Raw genomic sequence first — 26,432 nt, forward strand, 5'->3', positions numbered from 1 at the left:
TGGCTTTCTTCTGATTTCATTTTGTGGTTTCTTCTCTCAAGCCATTTCATTATTCTGATGTAGAGAAGCCCAGGTGAGTCTTCTGGACCATCTTCCCCCATCTTCAACTTGGCCCTCCCGCTTTGCATTCTTCCCTTAATGCTTAAACCCAAGGAGAAGGGATTCTTTTTCTTCTCTCTGGGAGGTGCTGGGAACCAAATCTGGTGGGGCTGGATGATGGGCAGGAGTCAAGCCCTCCTTTCAACTCTTCCATCATCTCTTTCTTTCACCTAAGAGAAGGGAACCCAAAATGTAGTTCCATAGTTCCTGGGGGTCATACTCCTGACTCCTTAAGGAAAGAAGCTGTGAAAAACAGACATTTCCTATGCATCAAGCCATCTGGTTCCAGGATGGGTTTGCAAAGAGTAGGTAGGACACAAATTCCAGCTCTGGTCAGTGGGGGCACCGGGCCGGGTTTATTGCACTTGCAACAGAGTTTAAATAAGTCCCGGATGTCCGGAGCTGAGGTGAGGGGAGGTTGGGCAGGGAGAAAGGGGCAGCGTCAGTGCAGCTAGTAGGCAGAACCCAAATCCTGCAGGCCCAGGACAGTGGGCTCCCCTTTTTCTGGGGGACTGGGAGGGCCTGCGCCTGACCAGGCTGAGGTTCCAGATCTGTTACCATCATGGCCCCTTCAGGGTCCTGGGCAATTCCCGACTACTTCCGAGACAGAGGTGGATTGGGCCTCCAGGCCCAGGTCTGCAACAGGCTCAGATGTAGTCCTGGATCTGCCTGGTTAGGTTACCAATGTCTGAGTCTGGGTCCCAGATCAACCCCAGGCCCCAGGTTCGATCTGGCCCCATTAGAGTTCTGAGTCCCCTTGGAGCTGGTTCTGAGCCAGCATGATCCTTGTTTGGGATCTGTCCTGAGCTGGGCCTGGGGCACCATCCACAGTTAGTGTTCCTTGTTGGCCCACCAGGGTGGGGGCCGTCCAGAGCTTCCAGGTCTCACTCCCTGGGTTCCAAGTTCTTAGCTGGGGGCTTCCTGTGTATCTCTGGCAAGACTGAGGATAGATCTTTGCAGGCTGGAGCTGGACAGGAAGTCCTGGTGGCACATCTGGCCCAGAGAACTGGGATTGGATTCCCCAGGGCTGGTTCCAAGTTGTTTTCAGGAAACTTTCTCCAAAATGCAAAGGCTACAGGGAGGCTGGGGCCTCTATCCCTGGATCTGAGTTCCCCTATCCATGAGGAGGGCGTGTGTAAACGAGGGTCCTTCACAGTGCATGGGGGGAGGGGATCCCCAGCTCCTCACCTCCCGGCTCTGGCCCTTCAAGTATGTCTCTAGGCTGGGGAGAGGAGCTTCTCCCTGGCCCTCAGCACCTTCAGGAAGTGCCCAGCCCCCTCCCTGTCAGTAGACTGAGGGTGGGGGGACTGGGTCTTGAGGATTGGGAGTCTGGGATCGGGACGAGTCAGGCATCAGAGGTGGCTGGTGGCTTGAGTTGAGCTTTTTCCATGGCGGTGCCGTATGGGAGAGAGCGTTTGAAGAATCCGAGCTGAGGAGGGGGTAAGGAGGGAGAGTTGAGATATTCTGGCTTCCATTTCTCCCCAGTTCTTATCCCAAGAGGAAATGAAGAGGATTCTAGTGCTTCCAATCTCCCCATTTTGCAAAAGTGGCCTAACCCTGGCTGTTGAGACTACCTCTCCAATAGGTCCAATGGGCCGGGAGAGCTAAAGTGCGGAGTGCTTTCGGCACACAGGGCTCTTTCATCAGTGCTGCAAAGTCGCCCCCAGTCAGGCCAGGGGTGCAAACAGGTTTGAATTCAAGTTCTACATCTGAATGCTTAGTAGCGGCTGCCTCTTGAGAAGGATTCTGAGGCTACTACCAGGGTATGGCCAATTAGTGAAGGCTGCCATTAGTTTTGGGGGGAAGTGATAGCACTAATGCCACACGTTTGCCACCTGTGAGTGGCACTGATTTGCAAGTCTTGGCGAACATCAGCTTGAGTCAAGAGACTCCTTCTAAGCTAGGGGCTGTCGAATGAAGGGCAGGATCCTACAGGCAGGGTCAGGACGGCATGCGAGTGGCCAGGGCAGAGGAGGGGGCGTGTGGCTGGAGAACTGGTCTGGGGATAGATGCCGGGGACTATGCTGGGTTCAAGGCAGAACCTGAGGAGGGAGTGGCCTGGTCACAGGAGGACGTGGCTGACCTTGTAGAGGACATAGATGAGCAGCCCGAGGAGCAGGAGGCCAACGAGGACGGCTAGGATAATGATCCAGAGCGGGACGCCGTGGCTGCCTTCTGCCTTGGTCCACTGCACCGCCGTGGCCACCTAGGGAGCAAGTCAGGAGAAGTCACCGAGAAGCCATTAGTTCTCCCCACCCTACACTTGGCTCCCACTTGCCATCGGACCTAAACCACCTCTCACCTCCCATGTTGGGCTAGCGGAAGTCTGAACTTCGAAATTTAAATTCCCAAGATGTGCATTATTATCTCTTACTTTTGGGTCTTCACACCTGCTAATTCCCTCTCCCCAGAGAATATACCTTTCCTGACTGATTAGTCTGGTAGTTCCTATTTATTCTTCAGGTCTCAGCTGAAACACCACTTCTTCCAGGCAGCCTTTCCTGCCCCTGCAAGACTGAGTTTAAGTGTCCCTCTGATGTGTTCCCATAAATATCCTGGCACTTGTCACACTGTGTTCTCATTGCCCGCTAGCCTGTGAACTCCAAGAGTGAAGATACTCTGTTCACCTTGCTTATTGTTACATTCCCCAGGACCCAGCACAGGCCCCGGCACATGGGAATGCTCAGTACGTGTTTTTTACAATAACGAGGCCAGCCTCCACCCATGTCCCAGTCCTAGTGCCAGGCCCAGTACTCTGAGCCTTAGCTTCCTTGGCCCAGATCTCTGGCCCAGGTTCACCTGAAGTTCCTTTCGGGGAAGTTGCTGCGGCGGGATTCGGTAGGGCATCTTCAGGGCTTCATACACGGCATCACACTGCAGGCTAAATGGCTGGTGTTCCCGCTGTGAATGGGGAAGAGGTGCTCAGGGCAGCCCCTCTTGGGGGCTAGAGGACAGAGGGCTCCCCGTGATCTGGCTCAGGTTGTGATCTCTCCCTATTCTGGATTCATCCTCTCCTGAATATCTGTGTTCCTTATGTGAGACAACAAGTGTGTAATTAAATACTTATAACTAAATAATGGATAATTAGATGGCTACATGTTCAATAAAAATTTTTTTTGAGTCATTAATGTGGGTCAAGCACCCAGGACACTGTCTGGCCCACAGCGTTTGCTCAATAAATGACTGCTCTTTACTATTCCTACATCTGATTGTCTCTCCACTATGGATTCATCTTCCATCTCTCTGTTTTTTTTATCATTCTCTTCATGCTGGTCTCCCTCCAGTTCTCCCTCCTCTGAATGGGCCTGGAGAGGGAAGCTGTCACTCCCAGTGTGGCCACTAGGTGGCATAAAGGACACACAGCCTTGTCTAAACAAGGGTGAGGGAGGGGAGCAGGAGTGGCTGGGTCCCATTCACCAAAGGAGGCGGCTGGGGCAGTAGGGACAGGGAGGGTATGATCAGGCCAGCCTGAAGGTCAAGGGTCAGCGTGGAGGTAAGGCTCCCTCACTTGCAGGAAGGTCTTGGCCCAGACTCGGAAATGCAGTTGCAGACTTCGGCTCTCTTGCCGGTGCAGTGGCCCAAGCTCACAACGCAGCCTGAAACACTCCACCTCGGGGCATTTCTGGGAAGAAAGAAGAGGCTTGAACCTGGAGTTCTGCCGTTCTGGTGGCCCTGAGAACCTAAGTCCCAATCTGACTTACCAGGACCTGAGGTCCTGGGGAGGCTGGGCTGCGGCCTGGAGCTTCCCGTCTTTGTAGCTGGTGGTGCTGGGAACCTTCCGGATCCAACTGGAAGAAGGAAGAGACCATTAGCTGCTTCTCCACCTCGTCACAGCACCCAGGTCAGCCAGTAGCTGGGCTCCAGAGCAGCTTCAGCCTGCTCTCTCTCTCTCTCTTTTTCTTTTTTCTAAAGATTTTATTTATTTGACAGACAGAGAGAGAGCACAAGCAGGGGGAGAGGCAGAGGGAGAGAGAGAGAAGCAGGCTCCACACTGAGCAGGGAGCCGGATGTGGGCCTCGATCCCAGGACCCTGAGATCACGACCTGAGCTGAAGGCAGACACTTAACTGACTGAGCTACCCAGGCACTCCTCCCCTTTCAATTTTAATTATTATTCCCTACTACAATGTAAGCTCCATGAGAGTGGGGACCTTGTTCGTTGTGTCCAGTGAGGTATTTCCTGAGCCTATAACAATGTTCAGTGTAGACACTCATTTACTCTAATGTTGCCAATGCGTAAACAAGCTTTAAACCAGGCATTAGGGCCCAGGGAAACAGGTCTGAAGATGGCTTCCCAGAGAAGGTGGGACAGAGACGGGCCCTAGAAGTCTCCCAGCGCAAGAGGTAAGGGAGGGATATTTCAGGCAGTGTGTAAAGGAGTCTTTTTCCCTCCCGTAGCCTTGAGGTGTCTGTGGTTCTTCTGCCCCTCTTCCAGTCTAGCTTCAGGCACATCCTTTTGGCTCTTCCAGGCCTCCGGTGACCTTTCCCAACCTCCCCAGCCATGGTCCCTCCTCCCATGCCAGTCTCCAGGCCTCTCACCTCCAGGTTCTGTGGGTTGGGGGGGTGACTGGCGGTGCAGTTGCCAAGTCCTGTCACCCTGGTCATGTAGAAAAGCTGCTGACCTTCCAGAGTCCGGGGACAGCTGAGCTCCAGCATGCCCCGGCTAATGGAGCTGGGGCCCTGGTTGATGAGCTGAGGAGAGGGGAACACAACCGTCCTGAGGAGGAGAGGAGGGCTTCTGCCCTACTGAGACCCTGGGTCACCATGGCCCACTATCCCCTGCTGCATGTCTCCTATCTCAGAAGTGAAGGAGGAAATCAGTAGGTGAGGATGAAATCCTCTCTAGCCCCTCCACTCCCAGCAGCCTGCCCTGCACCCAGCCCCCCGGCCTCTACCATTCCTCACCTCATAGACGTGGTGGACAGCAGGGCCCACGTCTCCCTCTTCCTGAGGCTGGTCTCGGGGATGCCAGTCACTCACAGGGAATAGCACGGCCTCAGGCTTGGAGACACTAAGGAGGAGGCGGTTTAGAGGACGGTGGAAGGGATCCTATATGCATCCTTTCCTAGAAGTGTCTCCCTCTCAGAAAGGCCCCAGTGTGCCTGGGCACTTACCCATTAAGGGAGACCTGGGCGTGAGCCTCCACTGAGAGCCGGAAGGAAACCACTTCGCTTTGTGAGTTGTTGAGATTCTTGCTGAGGACGGAGGAGAGACTGAGGTGGTGCTGGAGCCCAGCCAGGGACAATGCCCCCCTGCACCAGGCTCCACCCCGCCCAGTCCCATCCCCTCCCTACCTGAGAATCTGGAAGTCAAACTGGATGGTTTTCTTCGTGTCCCGGAGGTGAGGGACTGTGAACCGAAGGCCACCCCAGATCTGTGAGGCAAGGTGGGGGGGACAAAGGAGCCTGTTAGACTGGGCATTTGCCGCACTCCAATTCCAGCCCCCTTCCCTATTCCACCGCTGTGCTCTGGACAAGCTGTCACCGCCCTCTCGGATCCTCTCCTGTGCCAGACTTACACTGGCTCCTGCCTTCATGGGGTTGCCCAGGTCACACACCAGCAGGCGGCTCTGGTTCACAGCAGAGTAGTCACAGCTCAGGCTGGAGAAGTTCTGGAGGTGGGGTGGGTATGGGTGAGGTTTTGGTGCCCCTCTGGTAGGTCCCCTCCCAAGCCGAGTCTGAGAGCTCTCTCTTACCCCTGGGTTTCTGACGAGCCCGGAATACTCGGCCTCTGGAGGGGCTGTGACCCGAAGCTCGGCCTCATAGGCACCGCCCTCACCCACATTCTGGGCGTGGAAAGTTAGGTTCAGGGAGTTCTTGTCGCCCAGGTACACGTGGTTCTGCTCCCTGGAGGGGAAACACGGGGTAAGGGACATTAGGAAATTAATGCCCAAACCAGGACAATGAGCCGTAATAATAATATAATAATAATAGGTGCCATTTACTGAGTTCCAACTCTATGGAGTTCCAGCACCAGGCCAGATGTTTTATGTAGATTATTTCACTTAGTCCTTTCAAAAAGGCAGAGAAATTGATGCTATCATTCCCACTCTACAGACCAAGAAGCTAAAGCTCAGAGAAGCTGAGTAACTTCCTAAGGTCACACAGCTTTGCTGGTATGTCCCTATTCTCTTTTTTCAGGCGCCAGGTGCTTCCAGACTCGACATGTCCTACCAAGAGATCTTGGCATCTGGAATCCCCCAGCCTGATGTTGGCCTTCACCTACCCAAACACTTCCAGCTGTAGGTCTGGCACACAGATGTTGTCTTCTCCACAGTCCAGCAAGATCTGAGCCTGGGGAGCAGGATAGCCTTGAGTGGGGGAGTTCAGACCTCCTCCTGGGCCGAAGGCTCCCCCCTCCAGGGCCCTGCTCCGGGTACCGGGGGCTCTCTCCTCCCGGGTCTCGTCTCTCCCCCACCTCTCCTCACCTTGTCCTCTATGCGGCTCTTGCTCTGGTAATGTAGGACTGGCCGGAGGCCATGGCTGTCCACAGGGGCTTGAGGGTCCAGCGAGAAGTTGAGGGCGATATGAATCGGGGAGAGCTTATCTCGGAACTCTGACTCATTCTGGGGGGGCGGGGAGAGCGTTCGCTGTATCAGAGGACACCGGGGACCTAAGGGTCCTGCTCCTCAGCCCCTCACATCTCTCTTTGTCCACTCAGGGCCCTCAGGAATCCAGGCGTCCACATTTGACCATTTTCTTTGCTTCCGAGGCCCTGACAGCCTGGTTCCCAGGTCCTCAGAAAGAAGGGCCCCTTTCCTCAGCCCCCAAAGTCCCAAGCCTCTCACTGGGATCTCCCCATGTCTTTTCTTTGAAGAGGGGCCCCAGTTCTATGTGACACCCTCCCCAGGCCAGTCCGGTCCCCGCCCTTGGGGCCGTACCCTGAGGTAGATCTTCATCTCTCTGCACTCCTCCCGAGCCCCATTCTGGATGAGCAGGGTCTGGGTCAGGGTCGCCTGTCTGGAGGCCAGGAACAGTGCCCGCCGCACTCCCCCCTTCTGCTTCTGCCAGTCCAACTGGAGCTCCACCGTGAAGCCTGCAGCCAGAAACAGAGGTTCAGGAGAATCTGTCTCTCCCTCTAACCCTATGCAGGGAGAAGGGAGGTGCCCAAGTCCCCAGTCCCCCCCCATCCCAAGGCCTCAGAGATTCTGGAAGTCTCCCTCACCAATGGAGTCAGGAACGTGTTTTCCAGAAGCATTGAGGCAGAAGCTAAGGTTGATGCTGGAGGAAGACCAAGAGGAAAGCTGGTGTAGCCAACGAGCTGGCATCCTATCCCCCACCTACTCCCAGGCAGACCCAGACTGGGACACCCGCATTTGTCCCCTACCACAGACCTGGTTTCTCTGCCCACTCCCAGGCACGGACTGAGGTATTTCAGACTCACTCCCTGTCACCTCCCGGGCCCCAGCTCACCAAGCCACAGGGCTCCCCTCCAAGCTGCAGCTGCGCTCCTCTGGGTTGAACATGGCAGGGAAGATGGCGAGGGAGGCACTGGTAGAGACAATGGGGCGGCCCCTGCCAAGAGTGGATACGGGGTCAACAGAACTGAGACTTCTCTGGAATCAGGGCACAAGAAGCTGATGCGCAAGCCCCAGGAAGCCAGTGTCCTTTGCACACTTGCCCAACCTCAGCCCTATTGAGAAATTCCCCAGTTCCCACTTTTCCCAGGCCGCCCCCTCGAATTCATACCTATACACCACAGCCTTGTCCACACCGAAGGACCCCACGATCAGATCTGCAAGAAGTCAAGAAACTACCCCTTACAGCAAGCCCCAAATCAGGATCCTTCCTTCCTAACCCCCTTCTGTCATTGCTCGGAGGAGGCCCAAGTGAGGGGACAGCACCATCTGGTGGCATTATTCTAGAACTGTACCCAGGAGCTCAGGAAAGTGCAGAGGAGGGGGAGGGGTCTGTGACCTAGAGAATTCTGAGGTGAAAGAGGCCTCAGCCACCACTCACCAGGGTATCCATTGCCATCCAGGTCTCGGCCTCCTCGGAGCGCAGAGCCAAAGAAGTCCGGCGTGTGGCCAGCCGCCCACAGGGGCAGCAGAACCTGGGATGGCTTAGAGCCCAGCCCCCCAGGACCCCCAGGGAATATAAACACCACTCCCTGCTGGGTCTCTCCACCAAAGGGAGCTCCAATGGCTACATCTGCAAGACACACAACACACACCAGTCAGGAGGCCGGGAATCCAGGAGTCTGAATGTCTACCACCAGACCCCAGAAGCCAGGATCCTCCTTTTCCCCATCTGCTATTCCCAGTTTTCTAATCTCTTCAACTCCCAAGACGAAGACATAGGGATTAGAGTTTACACAACCTCCCTGGGGAGTCACTGGGGGTCTGGGTATCTTAGCTGACAGCCACTGTCTCCTCAGATTCCTTCTGACTCAGGCCCCAGACTCCTCCTCTGCTCCTTGTGCCCATGGCACTTACCATTGTAGCCGTCCTGGTCCAGGTCCCCCAGGGGGGTCAGGGAGCTGCCAAATCGGCCAAACTCATCATGGCCGGTGAGGGTCAGGGCGGGTGTGGGCTCCATGCCAGCTGGGTGCTGCAGATAGACGTACACCCTGCCCACCTCCTGAGGCCGCCCGTCCGCGGTCCGCTCCATGAGCAGAGGAGCCCCCACCAGCAAGTCATCCAGCCTGAGGGGAGGGGGAAAACCCAGGTGTCCCGACACCCTGCCTTGCCACCTCCCCTCCCCAGTCCCGCTGCCCGGAAATCCCAGGCATCCTGGATCCCAGGCTCCCTCCCACCCGAGTGAGATGCCCTGAGGTCTTTAGCTCTCAGCTCTCTCCTTGCTCCTGAGCAAGGGGAAGGCAGGCACTGGGGGAGAATCCAGAGAAAAAGCCTGGAGAAAAACTCCGCTTGTATTTTTCTGTCTCACTCCCACTCTTCAGTCCTGGATCTGGGAAGGGCATCGCACCGTGCCCCTTTCCCGCTACTCACCCGTCCCCATTGATGTCTGTGGCAGCCACTGCATAGCCGAAGTAGGAGGCCATCTGAGGTGGGGGTCAACAAAGGGGCAGCTTTGGGTCAGAACTAGGGGGGTCACGCGACAGGATCTACAGGGACTGTGGGGGGAGGTCAGAGACTCCAGGGAGCCTGAGAAGTTGGGCTGAGCTTACTGGATTAGGGCTAGGACTTGTTGGCAGAGGGCCAAGCTGGGCTGTGTGTGGGGGGGTGTCCTCACCTGTTCCCCTGAGAAGTTGTAGAGGGATCGGATGTCTGAGCCATTAAGGATGGTGACCTGGGGACGACGAAATACACCCATTGGTCCTGGACTCCCAGACCATCCCATGGGTGGAGGACAAATGGGTGTGGGATTCCCCGGGGGGGGGGGGGAGGCATTTGTTAGAGACACCACTTGTCTCCTAATTCCTTCCAGACTTTGCCTCCACGTTCCCACCTCTACGCCAGGGAGCTCCATCACATAGCAACTTCACTAGTTTTCTCCATGTCACTGGCCAACTACAGACAGATTTTATATTTATCTGTCCGTTGTCCATCTCTACCCACTAGGATGTAAGATCAGTGGGGGCAGGAGTTTGGGTTTGTTCTTTGCTTTCTCCCCGGAGCCTGAAGCAGCACTTGGTGAGCAGGAGACAATAACCATTAGTTGAATGATGAACGCACGTGCAGACCTCAGTCATTCCTCAACCCCCAGCCCTCCCAAACCACCAACACTCCTGGCTCCCCTCTGCCCCCTTAGTGACTGGCCCTTGACTCCTTGCCCTCTTCCCCACTCTCGCTGCTCTTACTCTGGTGGGACTCCTCTCCCAGGACTGCTGGCTGGCCCCCAGCTGTCTCCCTGCCTCTCGGCACCCTGCCTCCAGGGCAGCAGATGAACTGATGGTCCCAGAGTGGATGCAGGAGGCACACTTCTGGCTTGGAAATCCACAGCAATTCCCTGCAGCCGTTGCCCAAATTCTCAACTTCTTGCCTGGTCCTCTGAGGCCCTGGGGAATCTGGCCCCAACCTATCTGTTTTCCTCAACCTTTCCTTACTCTCTTCATCCTTAATCAGACCACGAGTCTGCTACAATGGCCTTTCTTTTCCTTTTCTTCCATGCTTTTCATGCTCCTGTCCCAGATGCCCTCTTGGCTCGTCTCCACGGATCCTTCATAGAACCGTCTCTGGTCCGTTCCTGCCCTAAAAAGAGGTTACTCCTTCCCCTAAACTGCTATATCCTCTTAACCACCTTTCTGAAATTTATCACAGTACAGAAAGAAGGCGGACTTTGGAATAAGACAGATCTGGTTTTAAATCTCTCTCCGGCCACTTACTAACTGGGTGATCTTAAACCACTTGCCTGGTCGCAGAGCCTCAGCTTTCTCATGTGGAAAATGCGCATGGTATTTTCTAGCCCCATAAGCTTTTGTTGTGAGGAACTGCTACCATGAGCGGGCAGAGCCTGCTGCCCCAGGGGCTGGGGAGTACTTGCTGCCCCTGAGATTACAGCTGCACCTGCCCCTTATCTTACAGCCTCCATTAGAAGCACCTTAGGAGAGGGGGTACAGTGTCTTATTCATCTTCTCATCTCTTACCTTGCCTTAATAAGCGTTGTTAATTGAATGAACTCCTATGGCGTTCTTATCTATGTCCTTTTTAAAGCACTTGTCACGGGCTAATAATAACAGCTACCAGTTGTACGCTGCCTAAGAGTTCACAAGTGCTGTCACTGGCATTATCTCATTGCAGCCTTACAAGAGCCTTGTGAGGTCAGAACTATTATTATCCCATTATACAGAGAAGAATGAGGCTCAGAGAGGCTAAGTAGGTTTAAGGATTTTACGGAATGAAGTAGGGTATGAATAAATAACAGAATGATTCATCCAGAATAAGTGCCACTACTTGAACCCAGGTCTGCCTCCAGAGCCCGTGTTCTGATCCATTTTTTGAACCCTCACAAGCTGCCATGCAGAGTTCTTTGTGATCAGCGAGGGGAGGGGAAGGGGAGGGAGGGAGGGAGGGTCAAGCTGCGTCTTACATAACCATAGGTGAGGTTCCCTTTGGGCACGCCAGCAACAAAGTCTGCAAAGAGAAGAGAAAGTTGTGGGCTAAGGGTGGGGAAAGGAGAATCAGACAACGAATGGGGTCTCAGCTCCTGTGGCTCCAGGTCCTGGGTCTGCTCCATCCATCCCCTCCCTTGGCCCCAGCCTGGGGACACACTCACCTTCTGTGTCGTCACCACTGAATTCGCCCACAGCCACAGAGTATCCTGGGGGACACGATGAGTGGATGTAAGTGGGGACCCCTCTGCTGTGGCCCATCCCCCAGTTCCTTCCCCACCCCTACAGGGCCTTCATAGGTGGCCTGCATACAAGTATGGAGGAGGGACTGCGGGTGCCTGAGTGGGAGAAGAGAAGTGGGGGGAGTCGGGGCAGCAGTCCCTGAGGTCTCCCCTGTAGTTCCCTCCCCAGCTGCTCGCTCACCCAGGTAGCTGTCATCGTAGATGGAACTGGCCTGGCGGGTCTGCAGCTGCCCCTGCACCAGGTTGATCAGATACTCAGGGTAGTAGGATTCTGCAATCTGTTCCTGGGTGGCAGACAGGATCTGGCCTGGGGAAGGGCACGAGGAGTTGGGTGGACGGAGGAGGAGGTGGCGGGGAAGGGGGGTACTGGGAGCCGACGGGGTGGCGCTGCAGAAATGTGGTTCAGGGAAGGGAAGCTTGTGGAGGATGGTGGAAAAGGATATATACTTTCTCGAGAAAGGGAGAGGAGATTCGGGACAGGGGCAGGAGCGGGAAGGACGGTGACCTGAGGCGGGAAGAGGGACGAGAGGCTGTGTGCCAGGGGACGAAGGGAAAGCAGAGGAAGGACTTACCTTGCCAGAAATAGCTCCCTGGTCCACCGAGGACCACACGTCCAGTCTGTAGGGGGAAGGAGAGGAGTCCACATCTGGTCCTGACCCCTGTGTGACACGACCCGCGGCCACTTCCCTCCCAGACACCCTCTCACCTTGGTGAACTCAGCACTGAAGCCGCCTTGGCAGTAACCCTGTCCTGCTGCCCAGCTGAAATCTGTGAGGGGAGAAGGGGGTGGGAAGGAGCCCAGCAAAGAAGAGAGAGCTTGGGGAGGGAGGGAGCTGGGGGCACCAGAGAAAGGACCTCACTGGACCGACGGCGATCAGAAGGGCTAACTGGGGTGGGGCGGGGACTCACAGAGAGAAGGCAGACATGGGGCACGTGCCCCTCTTGCCCTACCTGAGCGGCAAGGCGCATACTCCAGAATTCGGGTGAAGTTGTCTGTGGAGAGGTAGCAGGTGCCCACGGGGTCACTCAGCGGCTCCTTCTCCGTGCGCCAGCTATACAGAGGAGCACAGGCCTGGCGGGGCCCGGAGGACGGGCTTCAGGCTAGTCCGATGGGGGCCTCCCCTCTCTCCCTCAGGCCTGCGCTCCACTGTAGTCACCCACTGCCCGTCCCCTAGTCACCACACCGCCGAGCCCGCCGGGCCTCACCAAGATGGAGGAGCCGTGGGCTCGGACTGTCGCTCCGAACCACTGCAAGGACTTGTACTCCACAGGCTCCTCTCCCTCTGGGCCGGACACCAACGACTCCAGGATCCGAGAGCCTTGGAGAAGTGAGAAGAGGGGGTCATGCTGGGCTGTGGACGGCTGAGACCTCGAGTGGCCCCCACACTCAGCCTGGGAGCGCCCAGGCACTTGCAAATCCTGAGCCCCACGTCTCACTGGGAGGAGTGGGGAAGGGTCTTCAGAGTCTGCTTTGTGCAGCCTGACTCACCCCTTCCCCAGACACATGTGTGCGCGCACACACACACACACACACACACACACACGTGTACACAGAACCTAGGCTTTCTAGAGTTGCCCCCCGCCCCCGTGTCTCCTTACCCGGCTGGACCAGGGGCGCCTGCGGTAAGGTGCAGGCAGGAGGGTGGCGGGGGAGGAAGGCTATTTCCCTCGAGGGCAGTCCTCTGGCTCCCCGTATCCAACCAAACCGGGGTCTGTGTCTCTAACAACACCTTGGTCCATCCCCTTTCTCGTCTGGGTCTCTGTCCCCTTACGTCTTTCTCTCTCTCTCTCTCTCTCCCTTCATCTGTCTGTCTGTCTGTCTCTCCAAGCCTTAGCTCTGCCTCTCCAGGACAATTTTTTTCTTTCCTTTGATTCTCATCTGTCTTTCAGGTTAAAAAAAAAAAAAAAAAAAAAGGCAAGCCTGTTTCATGACCTTCTCCTTGCCCCTGCCATTGTCTCGTCTTTTTATCTCTCCTCTTTTTGTCCCCTCACCCCAGTCTTTACCTCTGGAGCCAGGCTGTTCAAGTTCATGTCCCCGCTCCACCACATAAAGCCCCACGGCCTTGGACAAGTTACTTAACCTCCGCTTCCCCATCTATGAAATGGGGATAGTACCTCACCCCGGGGTTGCAAGGATTACTCGAGTTAAAGTGTGCAAAGTGCGCCCAACAGCGAGCCAGCACTCTGGAAGCGTCAGCTGTTACTTCTCTCTCTCCTCCGGCTCCCTGCGCCTCGCCCCCACCACCTCTGCATCTACTCCAGACCCGCGAGGGCAGTGGTTTCATCGCGTTCCGGTCCCCGCAGCACGGCCACAGGGCCTGGCATGCACCGTCACTGAGTCAGTGCTTCGTCGGATGAACTGAAAAGTCTGTGGGACTCTCCCTGTCTTTGTCTGTGTTGCTGCCCCGGCCTCCCAGAGTTGTGGGTGATTCAGGGGAAATGAGAGCCACATGTTTCTGAATCATGCCCGCCCTCCCTGGGCTGGGCTGGACTGGGAACGTGGTATGAGTGCCACGGGGAGCCGCTGCACGGCTGCTCCACGGAGCTGAGCCCCCGCGCGCCAGAGCGCTGGGACGGCACGTGGCCACCGAGCCGGGCAGGCTCCACCCCTCGCTCCGGGCGCCGCTCGGCCCGCCCCCAAGCTGCAGTCCCACCCCCAGGCGCTTTCGGAGCTTCCCCGCCTACCCAAGGGGGTTACCTTTACTGTCAAATTCAATGGGTGTGCAGTGTACCCGGCTGGCGCCCCAGGGACAGAGGTAGACAGCACCACCCTGCAGCACTCCTGGCTGGCTGGTGTTAGCCTTGGGCGCTCCCACCAGCACGCTGACCCTGCGGAGGGGAAAGGAGAGGCGTTCAGAGGGACTCCTAGGTCTCCTCCAGTCTCCCCAGGCCTCTGGGCCAGGGGCGGGCTGGGGGTGGGGTAGATGCCCCCTGGGTTGTATTTATATCTCAGAAGATGCCACAGATGCCAGAGGCACAGGCTGGAGTCAGGTGGTCCCCATGTGCCGCTGTCACTAACACAACCACCCCCCTCCACCACCTTCCCTTGTTATTAGAGAGAGGAGGAACCAGAGTCAGTTCTGGGAAGGGAACAGGGGCGGAAGGCCTGTACCCCAGCTTCTCCATCTCCCCCATGGATCTGTCAGGATTGAATACGCAGCCCCTGGAGCTCCGGGGTCCTCCCACCTAGCTTCTACCCTCCCGTCCCAAGCCAAAGCCCTTCTCCGGGCCAAGACCCAGGCATCCGGCTGCCCAGCCTTGGGGCGTGTAGGAGGAAAATGTGAGTCTTGGAAATCAGTCAGTAGAAGTGGAGAGAGGAGCTTGGGAGGATGGTGAAGACAGATTCTCCTGGGCCTGCCTGCCCCTGGGCTCTGGGGAAGACCTCCCCATCTTGGCTAGGTTTCTGCTCAACCCCAGAACCCCTTTCCCACACACCATCCCTACGAGTCTGAATTCAGATCTTGCTCTGCTGGGTCTTGATTCTGAACACGGTGCTTCGAGACAATGAGGAGAAAGTTGCCTTTGCCGGGGGCGCGGGGGGGGGGGGTCCTATGTCACGGGTGGTCATGGTTAAGGTCCTGGGCAATCTTTCCTGCCTTTGGCTCTGCCTCTACCACAGGCTTTGAGGTCCCTTGGCTCCAAGGCCTCCGTGCAGCCATCAGCCCTGCTGGTTTCCTCCTTCAGGGTCTCCCCCAATGACCGCATCTGGCAGCCTGGGGCAACTGGACCCAGTCCCTGGGGTCAGCAGCGTCCCTGCCAGCTTGGCCTCTATTCTCCTGTATCCGCTCTGGCACTGCACCTCAGTCTCTGTCCCTTTGCCGCTGTGACTCCTTGCCTTCTTCGTTTCGGTTTTTTGAGTCCTCTGTCTCTCTCTCGATCTCAGATCCTGGGCTTTTCCATCTCTACTGGTTTCTGGCCTCTTTCAGCTTTCAACATTCCCAGTACTATCTCTTCCCTGATATTTGGGTATGTTCCCTAGCCTTCCTTACCAGGAAAGAGCCCAAGTGGGTAAGTATGGTAGAGGTCCCGAAAGCTAGGGGTGTCTTCCAAGAGGACCAGGTGGGGCAGGGGTGAGAGGCATGGGGTTCAAGAGGAACAGGGGATGGGGCTACCAAGGAGGCAGGGCCACGGGACTGACGTGGGGAGTGTGGAGTGGGCAGGGAGGGCCGGAGGATGAGAAGAGAGGAGGGAGAAGGCAGGGTCCAGAGGAATAGGAGGGGGCCAGGGAGGGAGAGTTCCTGGAGTGAAGGGGGGTGGGGTGCGAGCCCTGGTTACCCTGGGGACAGGAAATGTTTACTGCCTGTGGCTTCCTGTCTGTTTCCAACCTCTCACTTCTCCCTTCGTCTCCCACCCGCCAGGCCCCACCCCTCTCACTCAGGCATTACATCCAGTTGGGGGGTGGGAGCTGGCTACTTGGTAGGTACAGCGACCCAGTCAATTGCCAGGCCCAGTGTGTGAGGCTGGTGGGGGGCAGAGGTCGCACTGTCCCAGGACTGGGTGAGGAGAGAGGGGTGCAAGCCTCCCTCAGCAGGCGCAGCCCCAGAGAATAGCTGTGGTACAGGAGGCAGTGAAAAGAGCACTGGACTAGGAGTCAAGAGCTCTGGGTCTGGCACCAGCTCAGTGTGGACTTGGGTGATACCCTTTCCCTCTCTCTCTAGGTGAAGAGGTTGAACAGTTTATTTTATTTTATTTTATTTTTAAGATTTTATTTATTTATTTAACAGAGGTAGAGACAGCCAGCGAGAGAGGGAACACAGCAGGGGGAGTGGGAGAGGAAGAAGCAGGCTCATAGCGGAGGAGCCTGATGTGGGGCTCGATCCCATAACGCCGGGATCACGCCCTGAGCCGAAGGCAGATGCTTAACCGCTGTGCCACCCAGGCGCCCCAAAGGTTGAACAGTTTAACTGAAAGCCTCCTGAAGCCCTGATATTCCATTTCCAGGAGAGCACAGGGTGGCAGCCAAGAGATCCTGTGCCCACTCCCAGTTTTCCAACACCCCCTGCTCTTGATGAGGACCTGAGCCTTGGATGGCTTGGAGAAGAAGCTTGGAGTCTGGCAGGGCTGGAAGGTGAGAGGGGCCTTACAGAGCCTATGAAGCCCACAGGCTCATGGGCCAGGGGTGTATACGCTGTGCTGTGCGGGAGTGCAGGAGATCTGGCATACGGGCAAGGGACACAGACTCGGGCCCCATCTGGGACTTACACCCGCGGGTGCAGCGGCCTTTGCATCCCAGTAATAGCGCCCTCCTCCATGTGCCAAACAAGTGCCTGGTGTGAGAGCAGCCCCGTCACCTAGCTTATCCTTGTTCCCCCATTCCTAGTTCTTGCTTCCTAAATCCTGCGGGAGTTGGGCTCTCCTAGGGGTCCACAAAGGTAACGATGGAGGGTCCTTGGGCTATTTTCAATATTTCAGAAAGCCTAATGGAAATCGTGCATTCACCTGATAAGGTGGCGGGCTAATTAAAACCTCAAGTGAATTTGCTTTTGGCTAAGATTACATCAACATGTGGGGAAGCTGGTTATCACGTATTGGTCAGAAGCTCTGATTGGCAGCTATAGCTGTCTTCTTGTTCTTTTAGTTGATAAAAAACAGGAAAAAGGAATTAATTATGCCTTACTAAAAGCAATTTGGCAGATAAATTCTTCTAAAATGTAGAGTTCATGGGAAGAAAGAATTGCCATAATTACTTTTGTCTAGAATTGGCTCGTGGAGACACAGGCTACTACAGCTGCGAGGCACCACCGAGGGCAGCCCGTGGTTTGAAGACTGTCCTGTAGATGCCTCAGGCTGGCCACATGGAGTCTGGGGAGGCCGGTTTGGTCCCGACAGTCCTCCCCATCTTCTTCTAGAGCAAGCTCTTTCCCCTAGAATGCCCTGGTAAGATAGTGTCTGAATTTACACAAAAACAAAGGAAATAAAGGAAAAGCTTGAATTAAAAAATTGCTGACTTAGCTCCATGCTCTCATTTTACAGATGGGAAAACTAAGTCCCAGAGAGGTTAAGTAACATGTCCAAGGTCACTCAGAATCCTTCCTGACACAAGGGCCAGAAGCTAAGAATCCTTCTTCCTAGGCCAACATTCTGGTCTACCCTGTTGCCAACGTATCCCCTTCTCTCCCCTCTACTATCTCCCCAGCCAGGCTTCTGATTAACCAAGTTCCTGTTCAATACATGGTTACTGTTTGACTCTGTTGGCCTGGCAAGGTCGGGGGTGGGGAGTAGCAAGTGGACCAGGGCCCAGCTCCGGCAGGTCCTACAGTCGCCCTGGCCAGGTCAGAGGAGGACATCTAGATCCCCCAGTGCATTCCCAAGAGATATGCCCAGCTGGCTGGCGAGGAAGAGTTGTTCTACTTGGGGCAGTGCCGGTACCAGAAGAGAAGAAGGAGCTGGGCGAAGAAAGCTGGGCACCTTTCCAGCTTATGACTTGGGCCAAGTCACTTCTCTCCAAGCTCTGGATTCTCTCCCCATAAAATGATGGGTTGCCCTTGAATGGTCCCTAAGCCAATTTCGATGATTCCTGAAGTTTCAGCTTGTATGTATGTACATAAAAGAGCACAATAGTGTTTCCTATATCTAATGCAAGGATTTTTGTTAACAATCCAATGGAAAAATTGATATGACAGTGTAAGGAATGTGAAGGACCATTATTACTATCAGTACTATCAATAAATACTAGAAGCAAGTAAGAAATGGGGGAAAAGGGGCGCCTGGGTGGCACAGCGGTTAAGTGTCTGCCTTCGGCTCAGGGCATGATCCTGGCGTTCTGGGATCGAGCCCCACATCAGGCTCCTCCGCTGGGAGCCTGCTTCTTCCTCTCCCACTCCCCCTGCTTGTGTTCCCTCTCTCGCTGGCTGTCTCTATCTCTGTCAAATAAATAAATAAAATCTTAAAAAAAAAAAAAAAAAAAAGAAATGGGGGAAAAGTCAGACAAAGAACCAGGTGATATCCAGGGAGGAGAAAACCAGAAATAGAGAAGAGCTATCCTGGAAAAATCAAGCCTCCCATGTACTGATCAGCTTCTATGGACCAGGTGCTTTTCGTATATATTGTCTCACTTAGTCCTCAGAACAGCCTCATAAATTGGGTGTCTGATTTTCACGAAACACCACTAAACACAAAGCAAAAGTAACTCACCCCAGGTTACACAGAGAACAAGTGGTGGGGCCAGGATGCATCCCCCCAGCACTGTCTGACTCAAAGCGTGGCCCTTTCTTACCATGTAACCCGTCTCAGGCTCACCCTGCCCTTTGATGCTGTCTCCGGGCCCCTGTGAGAGCTGTTGCAGGGACAAGAACACTGAGGTCTGCCCTCTCTAGCGATGGCCCCCAGGTCGGGGAGCTGTGTTTGTCCCCTGTGCACAGGAGGGGGCTGAAAGCCCAGCTGTGGTGGAAGGGAGGTCACTGGGGAGGTGGATTGTTCAGAGTCCTACTCTAAGGGTGTATTGTAGGAGAAAATGAGAGGGGAGGAGTGCAAGCTGGACACCTGGGTTCTCTTGGGAGGGGAGATGAGCAGAGGGGGAGGAGGAGGGATGAGAAGGCTGGGTCCTGGTTTAGAAGACTGCTTTAGGGACTGTAGGATCAGCCCAGGGGCCAGACACCTAGGGAATGGGAGTGTGTGAAAGTCCAGATGTTTTAAAGGAGTCTTTTAAAAGGGAGATGACATTTTAGCTAGGTGGGGGTGGGGGTGGGCTATGAGGAAGGTTAAGAGCCAGACCACTGGATTTACCCTGATAAGGGGGGAAGATCCCATCTCCTCCCTGCCTCTCTCTTGTCTACTCCATTAGGGTTGTGGTAAGCAGTTTGAGGGGGCCTGGGGGAGGCCAGGCCTGGCAGAGGCTCCAGGCCAGGGTGATGCAATGGGGTTTGGGCAGGAGGCCAGGGGGGTGGGGTGGGGGTTGGGTGGGGACCTTGAATAGCGCAGAACCAACAGCTGGGGCCTAACCATCTTTCTTTTTTCCCATTCCAGACAAAGGAGAAAATTGCCCCCCCATTGAATTAGCTAGATTAACCCCTTTTCTCCAAAAACTAAAGAAAATGAGTAGAGCTAAATTAACTGTATCATGTATAAAAACAGCTCACCTCTGGCAGAGGTCCTACCAAACCCCGAGACACTATGGGTTGGGGTGGTGGTGGTCGGGACTAGTGGGAAGCTCAGAGCCCAGAGACGAGGAGAAGGAGGATTTCCCAGTTACTGTGGAGGATCAAGAATCTGGCAGCTGGGAGTCCCTGGCTCGGCCCAGGGGCAGCTACCTTCTCCTCTTGCTTCCCAACCCCCCACATTTAAACAAACACCCTTGTTCCAAGGTTGCCGCAGCTCTAACTCCGGCTTCCCCAAGTCTGTGGGCTCCCCATTATCCGGGCTCTCAGGGTCCGGACGGCTTGTCACCCTGCTGAGATGGGAACGAGGACCCTCCTTTGAGACTTCCCCAGTCCTCGATGTCCTATGTTGTGACGCTCTTGGGCCCAGCAAGCCCGCGTCTCCCCAGCTTCCGACCCCAGCCCTTGAGTCCAGTCTCAGTTCAGCTCCAGCCGACAAGCTACAGGAAATCGGCATTTCTCTTCCTCCCAAGAGCTAGAGGAAGAGGGAAACCGCCCACCCCCCTTCACGCGCGCACACACACCCCTCCCGACACATCCGAGCACCCGCCCTTGGCCAAGCCCGCCCTAGCGCCGGCGCCCCCAGGGCCAGGGTCCCGGGACTCTCCCCAAGTTCCCGGGTCCCCTCGTCCGAACGGAGATTGGGGGTGGAGGGCGGAGTAGGGGCCCGAGGAGAAAGGGGAGGGAGCCGCCATCCCCCTCCCGGGTCTTTCCCAGTTTGAGCGGAGGGGGGAGGGGAGAATGAGGCTGGTCCCCATTTAACCTCTGGACCCCCTCAGTCCCCGGCTCCCCTCTTGCTACACACGGCTCACTCTGCTTCGACCCGTCTTCCCTCCGCACAACGGCCCTCAGGGGTCCCGAGGTCCCCCAGCGCTCCAAAAAGCCCTTCCCGGCCTCCGCGCCCCTCTCCGCCAGCATCCGCCTCGGGTCCCGGCAGCTCACAGATCTCAACCAGAGACCCGCTGCTCTCGGCTCGCGCGTCCTCCTCTCCCTTGGCCCCGAGACCCTTGCCCGGACCTCTCCGGCTTCCAGCTTCGTGTCCTCTCCCCAGCCCACACACGTCTCCCCACTGATCTCAAACTGCAAGCGCCCGGCTCCGCGCCGGCCACTGTCCCCTCCCTACTCCCGCGCGGGCCCCCAACTCCAGCCCTAGTCCTTCCAAACTCCGCCTCTCAAACTCAAGCCTTGGTCCCCTCCATACTCCAGCCGCGCCCCCGTCCCCAGTCCCCAGCCCCCCAGCCCCCACCCCGCCGCCAGCCCTCCCCACTCACCCGTCTGTTCCCGGCCGGTAAAACTCCACCGAGAAGCCGAAGAAGGAGCCCGGGGGCCCAGAGAGTACAGCTGGGGCCTCGGCGTCCAAATTGAAGCCCCCGACCCTGGGTGGCGGCGGCAGCAGCAGCAGCAGCGGCGGCAGCAGCAGCAGCGGCAGCGGGGGTCGGCGCCGGGGGCCCCAGCGCAGTTGCGCGGCGTGGAGAGGGAACCCTGGTGCCCGGCTCCCCATAGCGCCCGCTCTTCCCTGTCCTGGGGCCACCGACCCGGAGCCGCTTCCTAAACCTCCCAGAGGCGAATGACTCAACGCGGGGAGGAGTTTGCCAAACTCCCGGCTGAGCCCTCGCCCCGCCTGCCGGGGGGGCTGGCGGGGGGGCATTCCTGGGTCCTTGGAACGCTGAGCCCGCGCCCCCCACCCCGAAGGGGCGTGGGGGGGCCGCACCTCTGCACTCCCCTCTCCCTAGCCCCAGCTGGAGGCCGGTTGTCTGGACTGGGTCAGACTGGGCGGGTTGGGCTCTTCCCCCTCCTTCCCTCTGCTTTCCCCTCCTTCCTCCCCCTCCTTTCCAGATGTACAACGTAAACGCTCGGAAAAGGAGTCGGAAAAAGGGAGCGGAGAATTTCCTAATGAGGAAAGGAATCACCTCTGGAGGGAGGAGGGAGCCTGTATATGTGTGTGGGGGTCTCCCTCATTCCTTCAGGAAGGAGACTTTGGGGTCTAAAGAGATAGGAGACACCTCTGGCATCTAGCCAACTGGGATTCCCCCCTGCCTTCCCCGGCCACTGGGTGCCTGGGTTCCCGGCTGCATTTGGGACCCAGGAGTTGAGGTACAGAGCGCTCCCAGGCAGCCTGATCTGATGGAGGACTTTCCCCAGGGCTCCTTGAGTTCTGCTGCCCCTTCACCCCCTCCCTCCAAGCTGCTGGAATTGAAAACCCAGGAGTTTGGGATCACTCAACAGGAGATTCTGCTCCGGGACACCCCCTGCTTGGTTGTAGGGTATGGAAACCTCTGTTGAGACCCTCCCTAGAATCTAGCAGTTGACCAAGAGCCTGGGAGTGGTTGGGAAGGGGTGCTTTGGCTCCTCAGCGTCTTGCTGATCAAACTGGCCAGATTCCTACAAACCTGAAGAACTGTAGAGTGGGGTAGGGTGGTGGTGGTGTCTTGCAAAGGGGCCCAACCTTTAGGTTCTGGGAGCTGGAACCCAGGACCCCATTATGCCCTGATCCCCTGTGGATGTAGAGGAAAAGGAGTCTTTAGCACGGGAAGGCGGTGACCCCCTGCCCACCCCTTCCCCCAGCCCTGGCTCTGTGTGATGAGATCACCTTTCAGGATTCTAGTCTTTATCTTAGTCTGGGGGAGGGGGACCAAGGGGCCTAGATTCTCTCCTAACCTTTCCTTCCCAGCCCCCTTCCTGCCTTTCCCCCCCCAGGACTTCTCCCCTTCTAGAATAATAATCCCCCAAATCAAACCCTGCCCCTTCTCTTCCCCAGGCCCCTGCCCCACTGTGGCCTGAAGGACTCAGAATGAAAGTGCCCAGAATCAATGCTTTTTCCTTCCACACGAGTCTCCTCCTCATTCTGCTACTCTACTTCCTGTCTCAAATCAGCCAGCTGTTTTTTTAAAAGCCCCTCTTCAGAGCCAGCTGCAACCCAAGGGAGAGGCCAGCTGGTCAGAAGGTGGGGTGATGCTGGCCCCCATCCCACTGTCACCTCTGTAGGTCCTGAGCCTTTCTTAGGCGAGGAACCCGAGGAATCTCTGGGACAGAATCTAAGCACGCCACTGCCGCCAAGGTAACCTCTAGGTGAAAACTGCTCAAGCCAAGGGCTGAGAACCCCTTTTGGGAGGAGAGGGGCTGCAGCCTGACTGCCGAATAGCCCAGCAAAGCACAAGTGTATGAACCCAGCTCTTTCTTTCTTTCTTTTTTTTTTTTTTTCCAGCCCCGGCACAAACTCTTTAGATTTTCCCAGGATTTGGGAGCTTGGGGTGGGGGTGGGGAGGGGCATAGGGAGGGAGGTGTGTGACTCAGCTCCTCCCAGGAGCCCTGGTGGGGGACAGGGGACATAGTGTCCTGCCCCAGTCCTCCTCCTCACTCCACGCCCCCAGCCTTGGCCAACTCAAACAGGCCCCCTCCCTGTCCAGTCCCCGCTCCTGTTTATACCGGGAGCCCCTTAGTCATTCTCTGGCTGGCTTTTCTACTCTCCCCAATATCCCTCCTCTCTTGGCTCTCTCTGCCCTTATAAGTCCTCTCCCAGTGGCCCCAACACCTCCTGCCTTTCCTCTCACCATGTCTGCCTTTGCCTGGCTCTGCTTTCCTCTGCTTCCGGGTCGGGCCTGGCTTGGGGTTCCCTCCTAGCTGGAGCTGCTTCTGCACAGCCTTCCCGGTCTGGAAGCTGGCCTAAAAAGGTCAGGCAGGAGGGGATTAACCTAGAGGTTATCAGCCCAACCCTCTCTTTCGAAGAGGAAATGGGTGTAGACAGATGAAGTGACTTATCCAAGGTCACACGGCTAGCCAGTCAGGGGTGAGTCTAGAACTTAAATGTTTTGACTCTAAACCCAATGCCCTTTCTTCTTAGCTAACTGACCTCTAAATGCTCTGTCTCCTCTCAGCTTTCTCTCTTCTGTATATCTCTCAGCTTGTCTCTGGCCTGGCCTGTATGTCTCCAAGTGTCACTGTTTTGTCTCTCAGAGCTGACCTCTCTGGTACCCTCTGTCCCTTCATCGCTCAGTAGGAATGATTTGCTGTGATGACTATTATTAATCACAGTCTGCTTGGCAGAGGGGCAGAAGGGGTGAAGGGCAAGGGCAGGACGCTCACCAGGCTCCTGCCCTGAAGGCTGGAGCCTTAGAACAAGAAGGGGACATTTTCAGAGACGGTCAGGATAGAGGTGCAAGTTTTTAAGCCAGGGGCCGTGCTTAGTTTCAACAGGGTGGGAGAGGGATGCGGAGTATTAATGGTTTATTTCGCATGTGCTATGTGTCTGGTCCTGCACTTGACCTTTAACCTGCCTTTATCCCATTTAATCTTCCCAACTGTCCAGCATCGAATGTATCATGATCTTCATTTTACTCTCAAGAAACTGAGGCCCAAGGAGTGAAGCGACTAAGCCAAGATCAACAGAAAGAAGGGGCCGAGGTAGAATCCCAGTTCAATCCCAACGCATTCCAAAGTCATTGCTTTTCCCACTGTACTGTCCGTTTAGCTCTCTGTACTGGGCTGGGTTTCTATAGGGGGAAGATTCTGGAGCAGGGATCTCGAACCTAGATCCACTGTCTCCAGGGTGGGGTGGGGGCAATAATGGGTACACAGTCCATTAGTCCTCTGAAACTGGATGGAAGTTGGTGTGCGTATGCATGTGATTTGTCTGGGGTGAGACCCACTTGTTTCTTTTAGATTCAAATGCCTGGAAATTCTAAGAACACTGAGGCTGGATGTCCTGATTTCAAGGAATAGACTCAAGCCCTGTCGGGTCTATAAGAAGCCAGGTTGTGTGGTTTGGGCTGAGTGAGGTCTTCGTGAAATCGAACTTCCTCACTGGCGTGTGGTAGCACAAACAGGTGGGCTGTCGGTGTGGTGAGATGGTTACCGGTCCCCTCGCCCCTTGTAGCCCAGAGACCTGGGCCTGCCAGAAACCCCAGGCTGGTGGTGGCTCTCGCTTACTCTGGGGGACTGCGCAAATACCATGTTTTCAATGTCACTTGATACAAACAAGACTGGGAAGCGTTTGCTGGACAAAGGGGCCAGAGGAGTTAGGTGGTTTGTGGCTCCTGGCTTTGGCCTGGGGGTCCCACTGCTTCTGCCCTGCGGTGGGGAGATGAGTGGGAGTCCTTCTCAGAAAGGGAAGGAAGGAGGGATACTTAGGAAACTTGCGGAGCTGCAGGGGGATCTCTGGAAGTAGAGTTGGAGCCCAGTTACCCCAGGAGTCTGGGTCCAGAGCCTGCTAACACTGAGACATTGCTCTGAGCGTGTGTGTCTAAGAGAGAGTAATTGGAAAGTACAGGAACAAGCCATCCGAACCCTTGGGCTCCGTCACTGCCCTGACTCAGGTTGCAGCCTAGAGGAACTGATGGCTCCATCATCTGTGAGTCACCACCCATCACCCCCACTCCCTGTCTGGTGGGGAGAGCCCCCTCCCCCATGTCCTAGACTTAAAGTAAACCCAGACTACCCTTCCCTTTCCACCCCCACTTTGCTCAGAGCACAGGAGGGGTGGATGATGTCTGCTAGGGTGACAAGACCAGTCCTGGGAGATAGGATGCTTGAGTTCTCTTGGTTTCTCAGGGCTCTGAACCTAGGGGTTGAGACTGTCACCAGATATCTCTGTAGGAACCAAACTTGGAAATTTCCCAAGCTGGGCTAGGTTGGGGAGAGACAGAGGGACGGGAATTAGGGGAAGGACACTGATGGGAGAGAAGCAGGGTTAAGGAGACACTGGGGTAAAAAAAAAAAAAAAAAAAATAAGACCCAGGGGTGCAAAACAAGCAGATCAATGGGAAGGAATTTCCTCCATCCCAGCTAGAGTCTTTTCTTCCAAACCCTCTGCAGTTTTTCTGTTCTTTCTTTCTGGAACAGAATTCTACAGCAAAATGTAACAACCCCAGATAGGAAGTTAAAAGGGAAATACGATTCTCTGGGGTGTTCTAAACGTTGACCTCATTTTATTTGCTCATCCACCCCACCCCACCCCCATTACTTTCCATCCTTTTTCTCCCCCTTGCTGCCCTGTACCTACCTCTGGAGAGGAAAGGAGTGCCTGAAGCTTCCGTGCTCAAAAACCTGGGGGCTGGAGGAGTGATCCATCCGGGGTGGGAGCTGTGGGCGGGAGCGTCAGTTTCCTGGGATGGCCTTCCCAGATGTAAGCACATCTGGAGCCCATCAGGGAGGGACCTGGAACACCAGGATTCCCAATACACATCCGACTGGGGCTGTGAGGGGCTGAAGATGAGCCAGGCATTCCCTCCCACCCCCATAAGTTTGCCTGCCATTTCTCGCCCTCTCCTGGGAAGGATTACCAATCCCAGACAGGAAGTTAGGGCATTGGAAAGGGTTGGGAGCAGAACAAGAGATCGCAGGGATTGCACCCAAACCCAGACAGACTGTTTCATTAGCTTCAGCCCCTTCTGCTGTATGAGATGACACCATCTCTGATCAGGAAAGAATCAGGGTGTGTGTGTCTGTGTGTCTGTGTATATAGCATAGGTATGACTTTCGTCCTTAACAGAATAATAAACTTGCCCTGGCATGAGGCTGGGGATGGGGGCCAGCATGCCCCCCTGCTTGCTTGTCATGAAAGGACAGAAGTCCTGCCTGTGAGTCTCTGGACCTTTTGCACTCCTCACCTCTCCACCCCCAAACAAACACACGCACTCCTTCCTTGGCTGCAAATTCCTCCCTGTCCATCGTCACCTTGTAATGAGCACATTTGTTTTCCAGGGATCGTGTACGGCTAAGAATAGGTCCATCCCCTTGCCCTTCCCCTCAGGGAGATCTAACCTGTTGGGATGCTGAATTTGGGGGGAAATGGGGTATACGGTGAGCCCTGCAAGGGGTCCAGGTGTCACCAGCAGCCTGCGCCTAAGGGTAAAATGGAAAGTCTCAGGAGTTCAGTGATACGGAGCCCTCCTGGGGAGTAGAGCCCTCTCCCTTTCTCCTATAGCTATAGCTTGATGGGGAACCAAACCTTGAAAGATTCTTAAACAACCTCTGGACTGCACGGTTGT

The 26,432-nt window shown here is 55.7% G+C and overlaps 1 protein-coding gene across 5 annotated transcripts; it reads right to left on the reverse strand.

Annotated features, from left to right (window-relative positions):
* On the reverse strand, positions 1-25,527 carry ITGA5 (integrin subunit alpha 5). Of its 5 annotated transcripts, none has more exons than XM_044385423.3 (30): positions 20,718-21,211; positions 14,049-14,179; positions 12,557-12,669; positions 12,302-12,422; positions 12,057-12,118; positions 11,923-11,968; positions 11,532-11,657; positions 11,273-11,317; positions 11,087-11,130; positions 9,290-9,346; positions 9,046-9,098; positions 8,533-8,741; positions 8,057-8,248; positions 7,787-7,832; positions 7,511-7,612; positions 7,263-7,318; positions 6,979-7,133; positions 6,526-6,663; positions 6,324-6,391; positions 5,794-5,944; positions 5,617-5,709; positions 5,393-5,472; positions 5,213-5,311; positions 5,004-5,109; positions 4,638-4,790; positions 3,801-3,887; positions 3,608-3,721; positions 2,899-3,000; positions 2,183-2,305; positions 1-269 (listed from the first exon to the last, which is right to left on the reverse strand). In XM_044385423.3, exons 1-30 carry the CDS (start codon positions 21,092-21,094, stop codon positions 228-230), a joined length of 3,291 nt encoding a protein of 1,096 aa, XP_044241358.1. In that variant the 5' UTR covers positions 21,095-21,211; the 3' UTR covers positions 1-227. The 5 variants fall into 5 exon arrangements, with proteins under 5 accessions (XP_044241358.1, XP_048072629.1, XP_057159286.1 ...); XM_048216672.2 differs by having other exon boundaries at positions 5,213-5,293; positions 20,718-21,209; XM_057303303.1 differs by lacking the exons at positions 1-269; positions 20,718-21,211 and adding exons at positions 428-1,528; positions 25,445-25,527.
* Positions 25,528-26,432: the final 905 nt, after the last annotated feature.

The sequence above is a fragment of the Ursus arctos genome, unplaced genomic scaffold (genome assembly GCF_023065955.2).
Source record: "Ursus arctos isolate Adak ecotype North America unplaced genomic scaffold, UrsArc2.0 scaffold_26, whole genome shotgun sequence".
Classification (NCBI taxonomy): Eukaryota; Metazoa; Chordata; class Mammalia; order Carnivora; family Ursidae; genus Ursus; species Ursus arctos.

Coding starts and splice junctions, on each gene's coding strand:
- ITGA5 (XM_044385421.3), bottom strand. CDS start 21,094: ATGCCCCCCCGCCAGCCCCCCCGGCAGGCGGGGCGAGGGCTCAGCCGG. Junction 12,423..12,556: donor CCCACGGCTCCTCCATCTTG/GTGAGGCCCGGC, acceptor GGGCCCCGCCAG/GCCTGTGCTCCTCTGTATAG. Junction 7,134..7,262: donor ACACGTTCCTGACTCCATTG/GTGAGGGAGACT, acceptor TTCTGGCTGCAG/GCTTCACGGTGGAGCTCCAG.